Source organism: Crocuta crocuta, unplaced genomic scaffold, assembly GCF_008692635.1.
Source record: "Crocuta crocuta isolate KB4526 unplaced genomic scaffold, BGI_CrCroc_1.0 scaffold32, whole genome shotgun sequence".
Classification (NCBI taxonomy): Eukaryota; Metazoa; Chordata; class Mammalia; order Carnivora; family Hyaenidae; genus Crocuta; species Crocuta crocuta.
In genome coordinates, this window is record NW_027529424.1 from 2,328,214 (window position 1) to 2,346,264 (window position 18,051).

At 44.5% G+C, this 18,051-nt stretch overlaps 1 protein-coding gene across 11 annotated transcripts in view; it reads left to right on the forward strand.

The window, feature by feature from the left end:
• BEND7 (BEN domain containing 7) overlaps positions 1-18,051 on the forward strand; it is an 88,445-nt gene that overhangs the window by 23,944 nt on the left and 46,450 nt on the right. For 10 of the 11 annotated variants that reach the window (XM_077758482.1, XM_077758479.1, XM_077758474.1 and 7 more), the window contains exons 2-4: positions 1,117-1,419; positions 4,470-4,592; positions 8,127-8,389. In XM_077758482.1, coding sequence (XP_077614608.1) covers positions 1,128-1,419; positions 4,470-4,592; positions 8,127-8,389 — 678 coding nt within the window. In that variant the 5' untranslated portion in view covers positions 1,117-1,127. Of the gene's footprint in view, positions 1-120; positions 154-1,116; positions 1,420-4,469; positions 4,593-8,126; positions 8,390-18,051 lie in introns of those variants that run through there. The other variant, XM_077758472.1, reaches the window with a different exon arrangement.

Genomic DNA, 18,051 nt, shown 5'->3' on the forward strand with positions numbered 1-18,051 from the left:
GAAGGAGACACAGAATCCGAAGCAGGCCCCAAGCTCTGAACTGTCAGCACAGAGCCCGAGGCGGGGCTCAAACCCATAAGCTGTGCTGTGAGATCATGACCTGAGCCGAAGTCAGATGCCCAACCCACTGAGCCACTGAGGCGCCCCAATTAGGTAAATATCTAACCAGGCAACACAAAATACCTAGATTCATTGTGCAGTTACTGATTCTACAGAGAAACCTGGCTTATATGATGCTAAGTACATTAAAACATCATTTATATTAAATGTCTGTATTTATTGGCAGCCGCTATGTAGAGAAAACCTTTTCTTTTTATCATAGTTTAAATTTCAAGCATTTAATTGAGTGACTGTGAGAGTCTTTTAACACCCAGATTAGAGGGAAAAAATCCACTTTTCTCATTCTTTGTGAAGATACCAGCTGATGCACAGTTTAGGAAGATAAGAATTCCAAACAGCTCCTAATACCATCCTGTAATGTTGTTATTTACAGAAAATATTTTATGTCTGTATGATTTGAGAGTTATCTTTAAATGATATTTATTAAATACCCCTAGTGCAGGACAGAGATACCTTAGTTCCCAAAAAAATCCCTTTATGGAGAAGGAATCTTCACGCACAGTTCTGGAGGTCTGTCACACACCAGCACGAACAGCATTAACTGAACAGCGCACTGAAAAATGGTTAAGATGGTAAATTTTATGTTACGTGTTTTTTAACAAACACACACTGTAGATGAGGTGGGATTCTCTTGTGCACAGAGTTACAAAGTGGAGGTGGCAGTGGTCTGGGCAGGCCCATCCAGGGAGGCGTAATTCCAAGGGTGTCTCCCCTGAGTCGGGGCCGGAGAAAGCCCTCCTCGCTTGGCTCCAGTGTCATGTCTGAAGGTGATGCCTCCACTGCCCGTATCTCACCGGAGAGCATCCTGTGCTAATGGTGCGAGCCATTTTCTTGCCCTTAATTTTTATAGTTTAAGTTTCTAGAAGCTTGCATCTGGACTCAGTAATCATTCCATTTCCAAAGAAGGGGTGTGGGTTTTTTTGGAGGTTTTTTTGGTAGTGGATTATTTTTTCTTCTGCTCATGCACAGTGATCTCTTTGACCCTGTTTCCATTAGGAAACGAAAGCATGGAAATTAAAAAACAAATTACAGGAATGAGAAGATTGCTGAACGACAGCACCGGGAGGGTCTATCAGCGTGTCGGCAAGGAAGGAGAAAAATTGAAAGAAGAGCCCCAGGATTTGGATTCGGTCTGGCCTCCGCGTTTGAACTCCACTGCTGAGGCCCCACAGAGCCTCCAACCTTCTTCACGTGGTGCATGGAATGAGTTACCACCCTCCAGCGGGCAGTTCTCAGGGCAGTACGGCACCCGCTCTAGAACCTTCCAGAGTCAGCCCCATACCACCGGGAGTTCCAACGGTATGGTTTATCAGGCATTGAGAATGGAGGGGCGGCGGGGGGTAGGGGCTGTCCAAATTATTTGTATTTCTAAATATTCATCATGGTTTTTTAAAAAAAAAAATTTTTTTAAGTTAATGTATTTTCAGAGAGAGAGCCCAGAGGTGGACACGGGGCTCAATCTCATGGACCGTGGGAGCAAGACCCAAGCTTGGGGCACCTGAGTGGCTCTGTTGGTTAAGCATCTGACTTCGGCTCAGGTCATAAGCTCGCCACTCGTGAGTTCGAGCCCCACAGCAGGATCTGTGCTAACAGCTCGGAGCCTGGTGCCTGCTAAGGATTCTGTGATTCTGTGTCTCCTTTTCTCTCTGCCCCTCCCCTGATCACTCTCTCTCATAAACATTAAAAAAAATTTTTTTAAAAAGAGGAGGACGCTTAACTGAGCCACCCCGGTGCCCCAAAATATTCAGCAGAGTTTTTGAGCTCAGTACATTAAAGCCCCCCATCATCACCTGCCTTAGCTGACTTACACGGAGAGTATAAAAAATTAGAATTGTGAAGCAAGAGAGACTGAGGCTCCATATTAGAAGTGACAATGTGTTCGTAGAGATTTTTGCTCTTTAAGAGGTGGAAGCCATCATTTGCTACCATAGACATTGTCGGGAGAGACTGAACACGGGGGCAGAAGGAGCTCCCCTTTGTCATCAAAACTTCTGGTCATATGGTGTGTCATTCATACATCCCCTTGCTTTATTTCTTCGCTTTTCTTCTGCATTGTCAGTAGAGTCGTGGTTAGGGAGGTGGGGACACCGGTCCCAGTATCCTAGTGACTGGTGTCCCCTTTGCTTTAACCTCACATCCCCGTAACTGAACCAGTTGATCCATGTCATAAAATTTGCTTCAATTAGGGCTGAAAATTACCCTTTTAGAGTTAAATTTCCTTAACTTAAGCTCCTAATTAATTGTTCAGGGGGAAGAAATGGCAATTTTTTTCCCTTAAAAAAATTGGATGATGTTTTTCTAGATGTGTTAACTTTCCTACCAGTGACACTGGATGTTACTTGTTCCATAAATTATATATGAATGCGCAGATCTGTAGTTTCCACAGAGAGAACAAGGAAAAAGACCACATCGTCAGTTTCCTTGAAACGTTAAGGACTTTTTCCCCCCACGTTTGTTATTCCTTCAAGAAGAGAATTGTCTCGATTTTTTTTTTAACACAGTTTGCAGTAACCAGTTCAGAGGCATAAACAGCCATCTGAGACACTGGCGACAAGGGACCCCACGAGACGTACGGAGTCTTCTCTTTCAGTATTGCATAAGCCAGGGTCAGATTCACACGCTGGCACGTTTCCAGGTTAGGGCACATGGCTCTTGAAAGACTCCTCCATGAAAATGAAAAGTCCGTTCTCCTTAAAATTAGAAAATGATTTATAACAGGCTGGGAACGGTTGGTTTTGTCCTCTAAAAATGATCAAGACAGCGCTGAGAATAGTGACTAGGACTGTTCTATAAGGCCCTCCTAATTTGACTGCCGTGGCAGAAACAGTAAGAGAAATAGGACACCTGAGGTGTGCATCAGGTCACTAAGCCCTTACACCAGTTAAGTTTTGGGGGGACAACATTCTGCTTCCCAGCACACAGCAAGGGTGGCGGATTCGCTCTGGAAAACATTATGAACGTTAAAAGTTACACACATAAGTTCCCCCAGGTTGGTTTGAAAATAGATTTTTGTGTTCTGTCATTTGCATATTTTCTCGAAACTCATTATATAGAACTGTGACTCCTTGGAATTTCATTGAAATATTTGCAGTTTTAAACCCGTAACATCTCAGTTCGCTACAACTTTGAATGTAAATAATTGCGTTACTCCAGGCATAAAGTTAGCCATATGTATTTCACGGTTTTGCCGTGGTGAATTTTTTTTTTACAGTGTCCACAAATAATGCATACGGTGGGATTAAAGTTATATTTAGTATACAATAAAAGGTTTAATTGGACCAGTGCCTTGGAACTTTCCCCGTGCACCTCCAGCAGCGCCTCCCACTTCACGGTAGTCGGGCTGGACACAGATGCTGGAGGGAACACTGCGGAAGGAGCGCCTTTCCAAGTGTTCCGGCGGGTTTCAAGCACAACGGGGCAATCTGTGTTTACCTTAAGAGGACCATTTTATTAAGGAAAAGATCACTACATTTAAACAGAGATCAAGAGAGTAAAGGGAGGGAAATGTAGGATAGGGGAATGGAGAAAAAGGTGCATGAAGATGTCCTTTATTGAGTTGGCGAACAGCCAGCAGCCCAACACCCTGTAACCCACCAAGTTCAAATACATCCATCCTCCCATACATACCCTCGTCCCTGGCTTTCCCCCACCCCACGCGTACCACTCCCAGAGAGTGCTCTGGAAGTTTTAATGTGGTGACAGTTCTTAATTTGGAAAAACATGCTTCATACTACGAAACTATTTTTTAATAGTTAGACACATTTAATTTTCTTAATGTGTATTCATTTTTGAGAGAGTGAGAGTGCATTAGCAGAGAAGGGCAGAGAGAGAGGGAGACACAGAATCCAAAGCAGATTCCAGGCTCTGAGCTGTGAGCACAGAGCCTGACACGAGGCTTGAACCCATGAACCGTTAGATCATGACCTGAGCTGAAGTCGGATGCTTAACCCCAGGCATCCCGTAGACACATTTAATTTTTAACGTGAACATGTATAACGTGCAGCGACAAGGTTTTTGCTAAGGCTATTCTCAGAGCCTGCGTTTCTGTGCAGCATTGTATTTCTAGTGAACTTGAATGGGGGTGTGACCTGGGAGGCACTGATCTGGCACTGGGGAGGCCTGCCCACAGCGCGTCGTGGGCGCACCACGGGCGCATGTGCAGGCACGCACCTAACGGTGCAGAAGCCTGAGTCGTTAGCTAAAGTCAGACCCCAGCAATTAGGCGGTAACAGTTATTGGGTACGTTTTCCTTACATGCTTCCAAATGCTATAAAGATGCCTTTTATTTTTCCTCTTTATAATTGCACTGTTGACGTTCGGAGTATGCCATTCTTCTCTCTGATGCTCAGGAGAACTTCCAGCAGTGAATTCGTCAGGTGGAGCAAACTGCTGCACGTGTAACTGCCAGTCGACCTTGCAGGCCATCCTCCAGGAGCTCAGGACTATGCGGAAATTAATGCAAATTCAAGCAGGTACAGACACCAGGCCTGGGATGGGGTCCCCCGATTGTCGTGCGTACCTGACATCTTCTGTCGGGATGTTTGTTTTGCGCTCAGTGGCTAGCTCTCCTCCCACCTCGCTGTCTTGCCACGCTTTTCCGAGCGTCCGTTTTCTCAGCTTTGTCTACAACACATTTTTCCTTCAGCAGATCTAGCAGATTTGTTATTGCTAACCCGGCTTCTCCTGCGCCGATGTACGCGTGCTCCATGTCGTTCCCGCCCTCACCCCTACTACTTCACAAATGTCAGTTCCTGGAATTTTGAAACGATCACACGTGAAGGTGGGCATGGTTCTCCAGCTCCCTTTCCTAATGTGAGTCGACAGGGAAGTTCACATCAAGAAAGAACGTGAGGCTGACTCCCCCTACCTCCTGAAGTGCTCTGTGTGGGGGGCCTGTGCGTGTTGCCAACCCCCACGACCGCCCCGTCCCCTCTGGGGCTCGCCGTGACAGTAGGGAGTCACCATGCACTGTTGCCTAAGTGCCGGGGCGGGGGGCCTCTCAGGAGCGTGGGCTCTCCCCGCGGGGACATTCAGGAGCACGGGCGCCCTCAGCTCCTGCCTCTGGCCCATCTCCTGGATGAATATTCAGGATGTGGAAGCTCCAAGACCCCTCATGTCTTGTCTTCTTGATTTACACGACGCCACGTCGCCTCTCTTGTTCTCGCTGGTGTCGGCGGAGCTGGGGAATGAAGGAGCAGGGCGTCTGAGGGTCGGGGTCAGAGTCCCAGCCCTCCCAGCAAAGCTGTGTGGCTTCTCTGCACCCTGATTTCTCATCTGCAACTGCAGCATTTATATCTAACTCGCGGGCCTCTTGCCCAGACAGGAGGGCTTAGCAAACGAAACGAACTCTGTGAAGCCGCACACAGGCTCTAGTGCTCTGGAGACCAGGAGCCGTTCGTCGACGTCTGGGGCACCATGACAGCAGGCTGCGGTTTCTAATCTCCACAGATTGNTTGTCACAGGCACAGAAAATAATAAATCACTTCATGAAGGCCTCCGCTGGGGAGGGAAAACTCCTTGAGCGGAAATAGCACAGTTGTATGTGACCTGCATTGCCACCCCGCCCCCGTAACTCAGGAAGGTCTTCACTCAGAAATGGCACCTGGTGCCATGCAGTGAATTCTAGTAAAATTTTAATATTCAGCGATGTGGTTTGGGTATAAAAAGCTTAATATTTAGACACACCGATCACCCAAGAGCACATGAAAATAAGGTGAGCAAAAGGCCCTCTGAAGAGCACCATCTGATTTCCTGTGAATTCGGTTTTAGCCCAAGGAAAGAATAGCATTTTGGTCGGGCCAGTGAGCAGGCAACTCCCCCTGATCCTCCACAGTAACCCATCTTCTCCTTGACCCTGCGGCGGAAGGAATATCTCCCCGGCAAGGAGCTCAGCAAGGAAGGTCCCTTCATGACGCACAGATTCTTTTCTCCGAGGAAGAATCTGTTAGCAGTTAAGAAAATATGCATAGGAAACTGTGATGATTTATTTTGTTACTTAAGCTCCTTACTACTGAAATGAGAAACTACAAATTGCAACCATCTAAATCCTTGACCGAAGCCCTTTTGGAATCTATTAAGTAAATGCCACTTTGTCACTGTGTTTCCCTTTCTGAGCCTCTGTAGATTAGGGCGGTAAACGATGCCGGGGCTGTCCGCTAGCAGAAAGGATAAACTGCAAAAATTACCCTTTCATTTCCTTAAACTTAAGAATTTGCGTTGTGTGGGTAGATTTACTTAAGGTTTATTGCCTATAAAACTTAGACTTAAGTTATATTTAGGAAGTTTCGCCTTTACTTCAGGGAGAAAAAGCAAGGAGTAAGATGAAGCGATAAGGTCTGGATACAGGAGACTGTGGCTCTGTCTAGACTTGCAAACGGAGAAGAAAAACTCAGTGACTGTGTTCTTTAAACCAAAAGTATTTTCACTTTTAATTTAGAATAGTGAGGCTTATTATTATTATTATTATTATTTTGCTTCCACTGTCCATTTAACTTTGGGCATGGACATCTAGCCTTGGGTGAAAATCTGGAGAACAGAGAAAAGTTCTTTCCTCAGGCTTGCTCAGTGGATCACTCGAGAAGCTTTCAAAAAAAAAAATCTCAGTGCCGGGGAACCACCCTGCAAATTCCAACTCACTTAGTCTGGGGTGAGGCTATGAGGCACTGACTTTTTTTAAAAGCTCCGGGGTGATTCTAACATGCAGCCAAGGTCAAGCAGCAGTGAATTAGACTAATTACTGCACAGGTGGTTAAAAACCTTTTCAGTGCTCCGATGCAGTGCAAATATCTCATTTCTTGTTATTTTATTTTTTTTAAGTAATCTGTAAACCCAATGTAGGATTCGAATTTATAACCCCAGGTTCAGAAGTCGCACACTCCACCAACTGAGCCAGCCAGGCACCCCAAGTAGTTCGTTTCTGATACTTAGAAATTTCTTGCCAGTCTGGGAAATGCAAATACCAAGTTCAAAGTATATATATCCTTTATTTGCAAACTGATAGGAGATGGTCCATATTTATGTGCATGTAAAGATCTTTAGTTTTCATTCAGCTTATTTCTGTGAAAAGGCAGGCATATCCTGTGATCATATTTAGTAAGCCATATTGATACATGAGGATTTAAATAATGATGCCATATTTTTCTATTACACTTTCCATCAGAATATTTTTAAATGGTTAACAAACATTACTTGCCAACGTACATCTGTGAAAACTATAATTACCATCCTTGGTTTCCTTAAGTGTATATTCAGTGCTAGTACTTGGTCCTGGCTCAGTGCTTTTCATCTCCGGAACTCAACCTGTTTCTGGATTTTACTAGTCTTCTCGACTTGAGCAGAGCTGTATCATTCCTGCTTTTTCAGCCCCCCAAAACCCAGGTGTGGCGAGGAGCCTGGTCAGAATCCAGTAGTGTGGTGCCATGGCGGAAGCTGTGTGCGACAACACTGGTTTGTGAGGAAGGGGTAACTGGCCCTGATAAATGACTAGCGGGCTTTTGCCCACGTGCATGCTAATCATCCCACACTGATTCTTTAATAAATGATCACCATCGCCTCAGTCTTGGTCAGTGTTGGTGCCTGTAGGTTGCTCACCACTGATGATCAGTTTATCCTCAAGGGACAATCGGAATGTTCCTGAGTGTGACTTACCTTAAGTTCTGAGTTCCCCTTTATAGAAAAATATCCTGCGACTTGTAAAATCACGCTCAGCTGTTCTCCTACAGCTCAGAATCCCTTTCTTCCACGGAACACAGCAGCAGCAGTAACTGTGATTTACCAGCGGCAGGGACACGGCTTTGTCTGAGCTGCTTTTCCGCGTGTCGCACTTTAAAGTGCTCCAGAGACATCAGTTGGTGCCCTGCAGGTCTAGCAGGGGATTGACCTTGGCCTGCCTCCTTGACTGAACTCCATTTCGGTGCCAGTGTTCTGGGCCGTGTAGACAGAGGGGTGATAACTTTTCCTCAGTGAGACTCAGGTGTCTGTACCCCATTTCTGTTTGTTCTTCGCAGCTGGAGCCCAAAACAGACAACAACCCCCGATTTCCCTCATATGCTCCCAGCGAGCCGCGGTCTCGCGCAAGAGAAATAAAAAGAAAAAAGTGCCCCCAAAGACTGTTGAGCCTCTGCCCGCAAAACAGAAGGCCGGCGTGTTAGGAGCCGAGAAGACAGCAGTGGCCTCTGAGCAGTCCGGTCCCCCGGCGGCTGATCACCCGTCCCCTGGGGACAGCCGCGTCCTAGGATTCGGCATTGTCCTGGAGTCGCCGGCCTCAGATGTAAGTCGATGTTTTCTGGCTGCTGACACGAATGTGACATAACTTGCAGGGTTTTACCGTCTTACTACACTTTCCCCTGAACTCGCCCTGCCCCAGAAAACTAGAGAAACTTGCAAAAGACGCGTGGGAAAGAGGAAAGGAAGACTATTAATCATTTCCTCGCCTTGATTTTCCTCTCCCGAAAATCTTCTGCCTTATTTATTTGAACGAGTTTCCGTTCTTTATCGCTGAGAGAAGGAGGGTGATGGGATAAATAACCTGCTCACTAATTTCTTTACCAGTTTCAATTCTGAAGTGGCCGTTTTCAATTTCCTCAGTGCAGAGAGCTAAAAGAACATAATTAAATCCTTTGTAAATGGGCATAAATGAATAGAACCTTACAGATAAGGTCACACCTTTCTAGAAACACAAACTAATAATAAAAAAAAAAGAGCAGTAGTGCTAATTCTATTTTATAGATGCAAGCTACACTGCTAATTAGGTTGTACTGCCATGCCATTTACTCCGTGTAATGATAGGTTAATGCTCGGCAAAGGTTTTTCTATTTTAATATCATAGCCAGAAAGTTGTTGAGGTCCCAGATGTTGGGCAACATCTAAGATACCCATCTGACTTGCCATTTCATATCCACATGACCATAAACGAATTTAAGAATGTGCCGTCTCTGCAACCGCGAGCTCTACTCACAATATCTTCATCTAAGTACGGTGAGGCGAACCCCATCTTGCTGGGGGAGTTCTTAAAATAAACAAGAGGGAGTGATCTATTATTATCAGATGGCATAGGATGAGAATCCTGCCGAGAACGCCCACGGGCCTATATGGGATTAGAGTTTGGCCCTACCTTTTAAACTTTAAATAAAAAATAATTGCTATTTAAAAAAAAAAAGTGTTCCCTTTCAAATTGCAGAAAGACAGTTTGCTAGCATGTATCCACACTGGGTCTTTAATAAATGGAAGAGTCTTGTTTAGACTAGAAAGCGATTTGAACTTTTATCCAATCGGTGTTAAAGGGGTTTTTAACTTTTTATCTTTGAACACATGTTAAAATTGTTAAGATGTTCTTCTAGACTCGAAACTTTTTTTTTTTTTAATTTTTAACGTTTATTTATTTCTAAGAGAGAGAAAGACAGAGCATGAGCAGGGGAGGGGCAGAGAAAGGGAGACACAGTATCCGAAGCAGGCTCCAGGCTCTGAGCTGTCAGCCCAGCACAGAGCCCGACGCGGGGCCTGAACTCACAGACTGTGAGATCATGACTTGAGCTGAGGTCAGACGCTCAGCGAACTGAGCCTCCCAGATGCCCCAAAACTTAGCTTTAAAAAAGTCATTAATGATGATAACGTCCTACCCCAGGCCAGTCAGCTGATTTGTTTATATCATATGATTATTGGAACTTAGGCCCTGATTTCAACACTGAGGCAGATCACATATTTGGAAATAGGTAAATTATTCCAAAACACCAAGTACACTGAACCTTAAGCAGCTTTCATAATACTTATATATTTTTTTATTTTTTAAGCATTCTTTTCTAATAGACATTAGTATATCAGGAGCAGTCATTTGGATTGTACAAGTCATCTCCTAAATGGGTCAATCTAATGCTAGTAACTAAACTTTCTCCTTTCTTTATTTTTAAGCTCCAATTATACTTCAGAGATAAATTGCAAAGGATCTGATAAAGGCCTTATGTACATTAATGAAGCAGAGTAGAATTGTTCTTATCTTTACCGATATCAGCATTATAATTTTGTTTACATGCCAAATAAAAATAATTTGCTTTTCATTCACGATTATTTTTGCTAACAAGAGCTGTTCCGTTTAACAAAGTACATTTGGAATTGTCCCTGAAAACTCAGTTAGGTGCTGATTATCTTTGATTGAAGAATAACATGCTTCTAAAAGCAAAAAATACAGAGATAATTATCTTTACGTTATGCAGCGGATAGGCCATTGGATTTATCTGTTCAACAGAAGTGTAACCAATCTAGAGGACCGTGCAGTGAATCCCATCATTGGATGAGGAAACTTTGCCCACAGATCGTGTTCACCAGCATTAGCGAGGCTAGCTTCTGAGGTCCCTGGGCAAGGCAGTGGAGGGGGGGTAGAGGGGGCTAAGGCTGTGTGGATTGACCCCGTCAGGTGATGGAACCATTGATCTAAAGGCATCCAAGTTTAGGTGCACTTCTAGTCTTTTATTATTTCTTAGCCATGGTGCTTTTAAATTTTGGTGAAAGTCCAGAGGAGAAGACAGAAAATATATAATAATCTGGTAGGAATGACTCTCTAAAATGGATTTGAGAAAGTGTGATACCACTGGATATATATAAGTGGATGGGAATTCCACATTCTGTGTTTGAAGATGGGCCCTGGGAAACACCCAGCATTGGGAAGATTGGGTCCAAAGTAGTAGGACAGGGCAGGTGTCCGAAGCTGCTACAATAAGTGACTGGCCAGCGTCAGCTGCTGCTACTGCTGCTAAAGAGGTAGGACAGGGCCAGGTAGTGAAAGCCCTAAATATGCCACGCCAGTGCCCTTGACCTTCATCTCGTGGGCACTAGGGAGCCACTGCAAGTTTCAAGTAGAGGAATAATCATACTTGAGTCTTCAAAGAGTGGGAAGTGGATCCGCCTTGTGGGTGATCGATAGATGGAGGGACGATAATAGAGACAAAGAGACCAGAGGAAGACAGTCACCGCCAGTCAGGCATGGGAGGGTCATCATGAGCAGGGAGCCTGGAGAAAGAGAAAGGAGCTCTCAGGACGTACCCACACAGAGGACATGGTGGCTCAGAAAACAGCCCCCACATTTCCCTCTGGGGAAACCAGGTGAGTTGCTGGGTGGTGCCAGCTGCTTTAACTGAGGCAGGGAACACAAGGGCAGAAGCAGCCTTCAGCTCCGGATGGGAAGTATAAGTTTGCTATCGCAAAACGGTCAGTAGACGTTCGGAGCGCAGGAGGAAGATTAGAGCGAGAAGCAATGAGAAAAGGACACGTAAAACCTAGGCTCTCATTGCTCTGTAATGTGTAAACATGCACATTAATTCTTTCTAGCTCACAGCGTGTAAAGTTATCTGTTTCGCACTGTGACTTTCAGCGTCCCCGCAGTACAAATTCCCGTAGGGCCCATGCTCTGGCCCGTCACCTGAGTGATAACAGTCACCCCTATTCAGATGCGGAAGAACACTGAGCTCTCATCATACCCACCTGCAATGTTGCCTCCGAGTGCTCACACTAGACAACAGCGGGCACGTGGGAGACCCTCCTGCACAGCCTGGCACACACACAGCAGGTGCTCAGTACACATGAGCTAGTCCACCTCCGACAAAACGTCTTCATTTGCACTGAGCACAGTGTTCAAAATAAACTTTCAGAACTTTAGGCCCAGGACTCCGCTTTCGTTAGACGCCTCCCTTCAGTTTGACTCCCGTTTCTTCTCCCACAGCCCCCAGGACCCAACATAATTTGAGCAGTTCTCTTTTCTAGAACCTTCTGTACTAGTCTGTAATTATTCACATGACTCCCCCTCCGGCCGCCCTGGTCTCTCCAGGGCAGGGACTATACAATCATAGTATTTCTGTGCCACTGTCACCCTTTCTCTCCGAGGCAGCATTACTGTCCCTGTGACATCAAAGTGGCATAAAGGGCTTATGTAGCCTGTTGAGGGTCACAGCCAGAAAGGCGGGGCTGGCCCTCACATCCGGGTGTGTGGTCGCCCTTATCCACCGAGTGACAGACTCAGGAGCCCATTCTAGCTCAGTTCCTGCACGTGACCAACGCTCGGGAACCAGTCTCGGGATGATTGCTTGTAGGAGGAAAACTGAGAGGCTGGACCACAGCAGTTTACTCTCTGGTGACTTGGAAGGTTCTGGAGGAGAAGTTAATGGTGAAGAATGCAAACTCTGAGGTCAGCCTGCCTGAGCGAGAAGCTTAGCCGTGTAACCCTTTGCCTCAGTTTTCTCTCCATAAAATGGGAATCATGGTGATGCTGACCTCCAAGAACTGGCCTGCTGGAAAAGTTAACTGAAGAAATCTATATGAAGCACTTAGAATAGATCCTGGTACATTTTAAACCCTCAATAAATACTGGTTCTTTTTTTAAACTTCAGCAGTCCTAGCTAAGAACCTTACAGGGACAGATAGAAATGTTAAATAAAACTTAAGTGTACATATGAATAAACAAATACCTGTGAGTAAATAGTATATGTAAAACACAGAGTGGCCAGAAAAGTTTCTACTTTGTTTGACCCACTTAAAATCAGCACATTAATAAATAAAACCCAGGCATCAGTTACACGGAAGTAAAAGCGGGAACCCTCAACCCCAAACCAAATTTCACATTTAAATCCAGTATTCCCTTCTTTCTCCATCTGTTCACAACCCGAGTCATCTACAACACTCAGACGAGGCAGATGGGGAGTTTTAACTGTCACTGTTCTTTCTGATTTGGTTGGAAATAGTGACTTGGGGTTTTCCCAGTAGATACACCTGGCCCACGCTTGTTTCATTGTTGATAGTTTTTGTTTGGCTCGTTTCTTGGCTTTAGTGAAACAGATCAGTTTTTAAAAACAGATGTATGATCATTTTTAAGAGGAGAAAATCTTTTTATCTTTGTTGGTATTACTATGAATATTACCCAGTAATCCTAGAAGACACAAATTTAAAAGTTATCAGAAGATAAATCTATGGTGACCCATCAACTGAAGATTAGTTCACTGATGTTTGTAGTATGTCATTCTTCTTTTTTTTAATATTTATTTAATTCTGAGAGAGGGCGGCGGGGGGCGGGGTGGTTAGAGAGAGCAAGGGGACAGAGGATCTGAAAAAGAACTGCTGTGCTGACATCAGCTAGCCCGACGCGGGGCTCGAACTCATGAACTGTGAGATCATGACCTGATCCAAAGTCAGATGCTCAACCGACTGAGCCACCTAGGTGCCCCAGTATGTCCTTCTTCTTAAATAATTTTAAATGTCTTGCTGCTTTCAACAGAAGTAGCTTCTGAAATCAGAACCTGTTCTCTCAACACCTTCTTAGCCCAATAAATACATAATCCATGGGAACTAGTAGAGCGAATCCATTGAGCAAGCAACTGTTTATTCATTCATTGACTCACTGAACTTCAGGCAGCATATATGCCTCAGAGCGTAGGTTTCAGTACAGACTGCCTGCGGTCAGATCCTTGCTTCATCACTACTTGGCTGGGTAACCGTAAACAAGTTACATAACCTCTCTAAGCCTTGGTTTTTGCATCTGCAAATTGGGGGTAATAAAATAGTCACTCCGTAGGGTGAGGATGAAATGGGAAAATCCACTTCATGCATGTTAGCCCAGGGCCTGGAACATGGTATCACCTTTTCCGGGGCACACCGAAATGAATGAAATAGTCACGCCCTGCAAGGAGCATGGGGAGGGAAATGCATACGCAGCGATGACGTGGTGCTGTGAGGTGAGCTCTAATAGCCGCAGTCAGAAGACACAGGGGAGCCAGGAAAGCAGGAGTTACCCGCTGCCTGGAGGGTCAAGGACAGGTTCTCAGAGGTAGACATCTCGGAGCAGCAGTTTCACTGGAGTTACGATGGAAGAATCTAGATGGCAGTGGCTGAAATCTTCCATCTTAAGCATTTCGGCTCACATATCTTTAGCATAAATCAAGCCATACTGCTCAGAGTCATTAATTTACCACCTGAGGAAGGAAGAAGCTAAAAACATCTCTAAAAGGCTTTTCAGTATCTTATTAGGCAAGTCCATGGAGACATTTCAAGGGGCCAAATTGTGTTGTGTTTTCTGAAATTCATCACTTAGTTCTACCAAAATTTGATTGAATACAAAATCGACAAAGGATCGGCCCTTTGATGACTTCTTGTAACTTTCATCTGATTCACCCTTAAATATGTGCTGGTATGTAACTTACACATTGTCACAGAACGTCTGGCCGAGCGTTTTTTACTTACTACCGAGTATCCACCTTACAGTACATCCAATGTAGAGGGTCATCGACACAGATTCTCAGCTCCGGCCAGACCAGCTATACCAAGCCTGCCCTCCAATCCAGTGTATTCTCTGGGTTCCCAGCTCACTGGCCATGCTCTGAGCATTGCATTTAATAAATAGTACCAGTACTTCCTGCCAGATCTACCTGAGGCAGACCTGTGTTACAGGAAACGATTGCAGTTTTTCTCAAATAGAAGCAGATCGTGTTTGTGAGCAAAATAACATCAGCGGGGAGTTTTTGTGGTTTTCTTAAATTTCTTCCCACAAACTAAAGCTCATTTTCCTAGAAATACATCTGACATGCTGCAAAATAAATAGTAAATGAGACTAAAAGATCATTGTGCATGGAAGTACTGTGAGCAAAAAGACTTAAGTTCATGGTCATTCAGCCATCTTATAAATTCTGTTATGTGTGGTCAGCCCCAAATCGGTTAGTTTTATTCCACAGAATCCTGACTCTTCATCCATGTTGTTGTTGGTTTTTTTTCGTGAGCCAGCCTGAAAATTAACTAGTTAGCCAGTTGAGTATACAAACTATTATATGTAATGTATTGATTTGCAGTTGAAAACCTGAGGCTAATGTCCAATATGAATACTCATGCAGTTTTTTTACTTCTTTAACCAATACATGTTTTATATACACGTTCTACTATAATTCGGCATTGATAATACCTGATGTAAAGTAGCCTGTATCAGAAATGTTCCCTCTGTGATTAATATGCTCTCTTTAAAATTGTTTTACATATTTTCCTTTATTTTTTTTAACAGTTTATTTATTTATTTACTTACTTACTTATTTATTTTTGATAGAGAAAGCATGAGTGGGGGAGGGTCAGGAGAGGGAGATACAGAATCCGAAGCAGGTTCCAGGCTCTGAGCTGCCAGCACAGAGTCTGACACGGGGCTCGAACTCAGGAACTGTGAGATCATGACCTGAGCTGACACTCAACTGAGCCACCCAGGCACCCCTATTTTAAGTTCTACAGGGGAATCACATGATATGCCCATAGGGACTGAAGGAGAAATCTTTCAATTTACCTGGTTAGGGGATTCCCCCACTCAAACTAGATCTTGACCCCAAATTCTACTAAGCAAAGGGAGGCCACAACTGAAATGCAAAGAGAAACAAGAGAGTTAATGTCCACAGGCCGGGTCCACAAACATTCTCAAGGGTCATTATGACTAAATATAGTTTTTGCCTCCAGAGTTCACCCAGCACAAGATGTGATGCCGCTAGATAAGGAAAATTCAACATTTTCTATGCTATCGCGCTAAGTTAACTGTGGTACTGAAAATAGGCAAGACGTCCATGAACATCCAAATTTAGTCTGAATTCAGACTCTTAACTCTTAAAATGATGACTCCAAGGGTCATAAATTCTGCCCCATCCTTTGGATGTCATCGTTGAAAGATCATACGACTTCAGGAATCAACAGAATCTGTAAATTAGCGTAGTAGTCATCTGTCTTCGCTCGAATGGTGATTCGGTCCGAGGAAATCTAGTTATAAAATGATCATTCATTCGGAAGAGTGTGGTTCCCAGCATAGCCATCATTAGTACGCAGAGATATCTGGTTTAAACTAGTGCTGGTACTTGGAAAGAAGGGGTTCAATGACACAACTGGAGTTTTAACCTGTTTTTTAATATTGCGCAAAGTTGTCTGTCAATCATTACGTAGTAGTAAGGCCCGCTCACTATATTTATTAAATGGAGGAAATCAAAAAGTTTTGTAGTGAAAACTTGAGATTAGTTTTCTTCATGTCTCGGAGAATAAAGCTACCTTCTTTTTTTAAGGAGTTCGTTTGCTGCTTTGTGGCACCTTGTGGACATAGCATTAGTACGAATCTGCATACGAGAAAGGGCAGGACACCGGGAAGGGGGCAAATATCAGCCCCTCTGCTCCTGGCACAGCTCTTACGGCCTCAACTAGTAAAACTGACTCCTTTGTAAGAGACGCATCCCCGGGCAAGCTCACGTTCCTTCATCTGGAGAGAACACTTCAAAATAACAGCATTTGTCCGTCAGTAGAAAGTGGAACAGGACGCACCGACAGCTTTGGCTCCTCTCAGAAATCAAATACTGTTATCCCTTAGCGGGTCTCGGGGCTCCAGAGAAACGTCCAGATGCTTAGTTTTAGGAGTTGCAGCAAATGCTAGAAACAGCAACTGCATCTCTGTCTCCTAAATTCTGCCATGAGGCCCTCATAAAATGCTCTCCTGTCCCCTCCCTGATCCCGCTCACCCCTCACACCTCACCAGCTAGATGCTACCTGGTGCCCTGTACATCTCCTGTAGCACTGACCACTTTGTGCTTTACATAATAGATATTTATGCATCTCCTCTAGTGAGCCCGACTTTCAACTCCTGACACATGGAGTTATATACAATAAATATGTTCTCCAGGCAGTCTACACCTTGAGTTAGTGCTGACTGGTATGCTGAACCGTGGCAAGGCAGACTTTTCAAACACACTTCCTGTGTCTTAGAATAAAAGGACTCTAAATCAATATTATTTTCAAATGAATGAATTTTGAATGAATCCTTACACAGTGTTTTGTTTATTTTGTATTCTGACAAATAGCTATTGGGCAATGACTGGGCGTTTGGTACTGTGAATACAAACGAGCACGTATTCTGCTGAGAAACACAAACTCCCAACCAAATAAAGGCAGTGTGGAAAGTGCCGGAAACATACTTTGTAGAAAAGACTGAGTATGTGAAGAAAGGAGGGCTTATTTCGCCTGATGGCCAGTTCATGTCACTGTTCCTCAAACCGGGGTCAAGTCCTCCAGGGTGAGTCCAAGGGCAAGTTCTGGGAGTCTCAGGTCAGGTGGCTGAGCTTTAAGCACCTGTTTGATGATTACTCAAGTTCAACAGAGATATATGAACGAGTTCAGTTGGTGTTTTCCCCTTTTGACTCCTGAAAATTTAAAAGCCTCAATACCACCTTAGTCCCTCAGATAGCTGCTGCTTATAAAGGAAATTGGGACTCTTTTTTCAAATGGCTTGTAAACAATATGTAGGAGCACTTTGCAAAAATCTGGGATCAGTTCCTTTAGGACAAGGCCTAAAAGCAGCAAAACTCTAGTTACAAATAAAAACTTCCTTAGATTATGATGCTATAAGTCTCTCGGTGTGCTATTTCCACATTGAATCATTCAGCGAAACTGCATTGAGCATCAGATGTGGGGCAGCTTCTGTTCCAAGAGGTGGGGGTACCGCCTCGGCCTCCCAGCCACAGCCCGCACACACCCTTTACCAGCCGCAGGACCCAAAACAGCAATCAGTCTGACGCCACCGCCCCTACGGTGATATTTATCAAGCATCCAGGGACTGAAAGGCAGAGTGAGGCAGAGAAATGAGACGACCTTGTGGATAATCGAGTGGAGAATTGCATTTGGAAAAGGCAGGGCCAGACTTCCCACGTCATCAGAATCATTCACGCTCTGCTCTGAGCCCTTTTACTCGACCATAGTGTGCTAGGCATTCTGGGAAGCATGAGGCCAAACAAAATAATTCCTATTCCCCAGGAGAAAAACTAATCTCAGATCCTTGCGTTCCTAATATGGTTTTAAAGTCTAGGGGCGCCTGGGTGGCTCAGTTAAGCGTCCTACTTCGGCTCAGGTCACAATCCCATGGTTCATGGGTTCAAGCCCCATGTCGGGCTCTGTGCT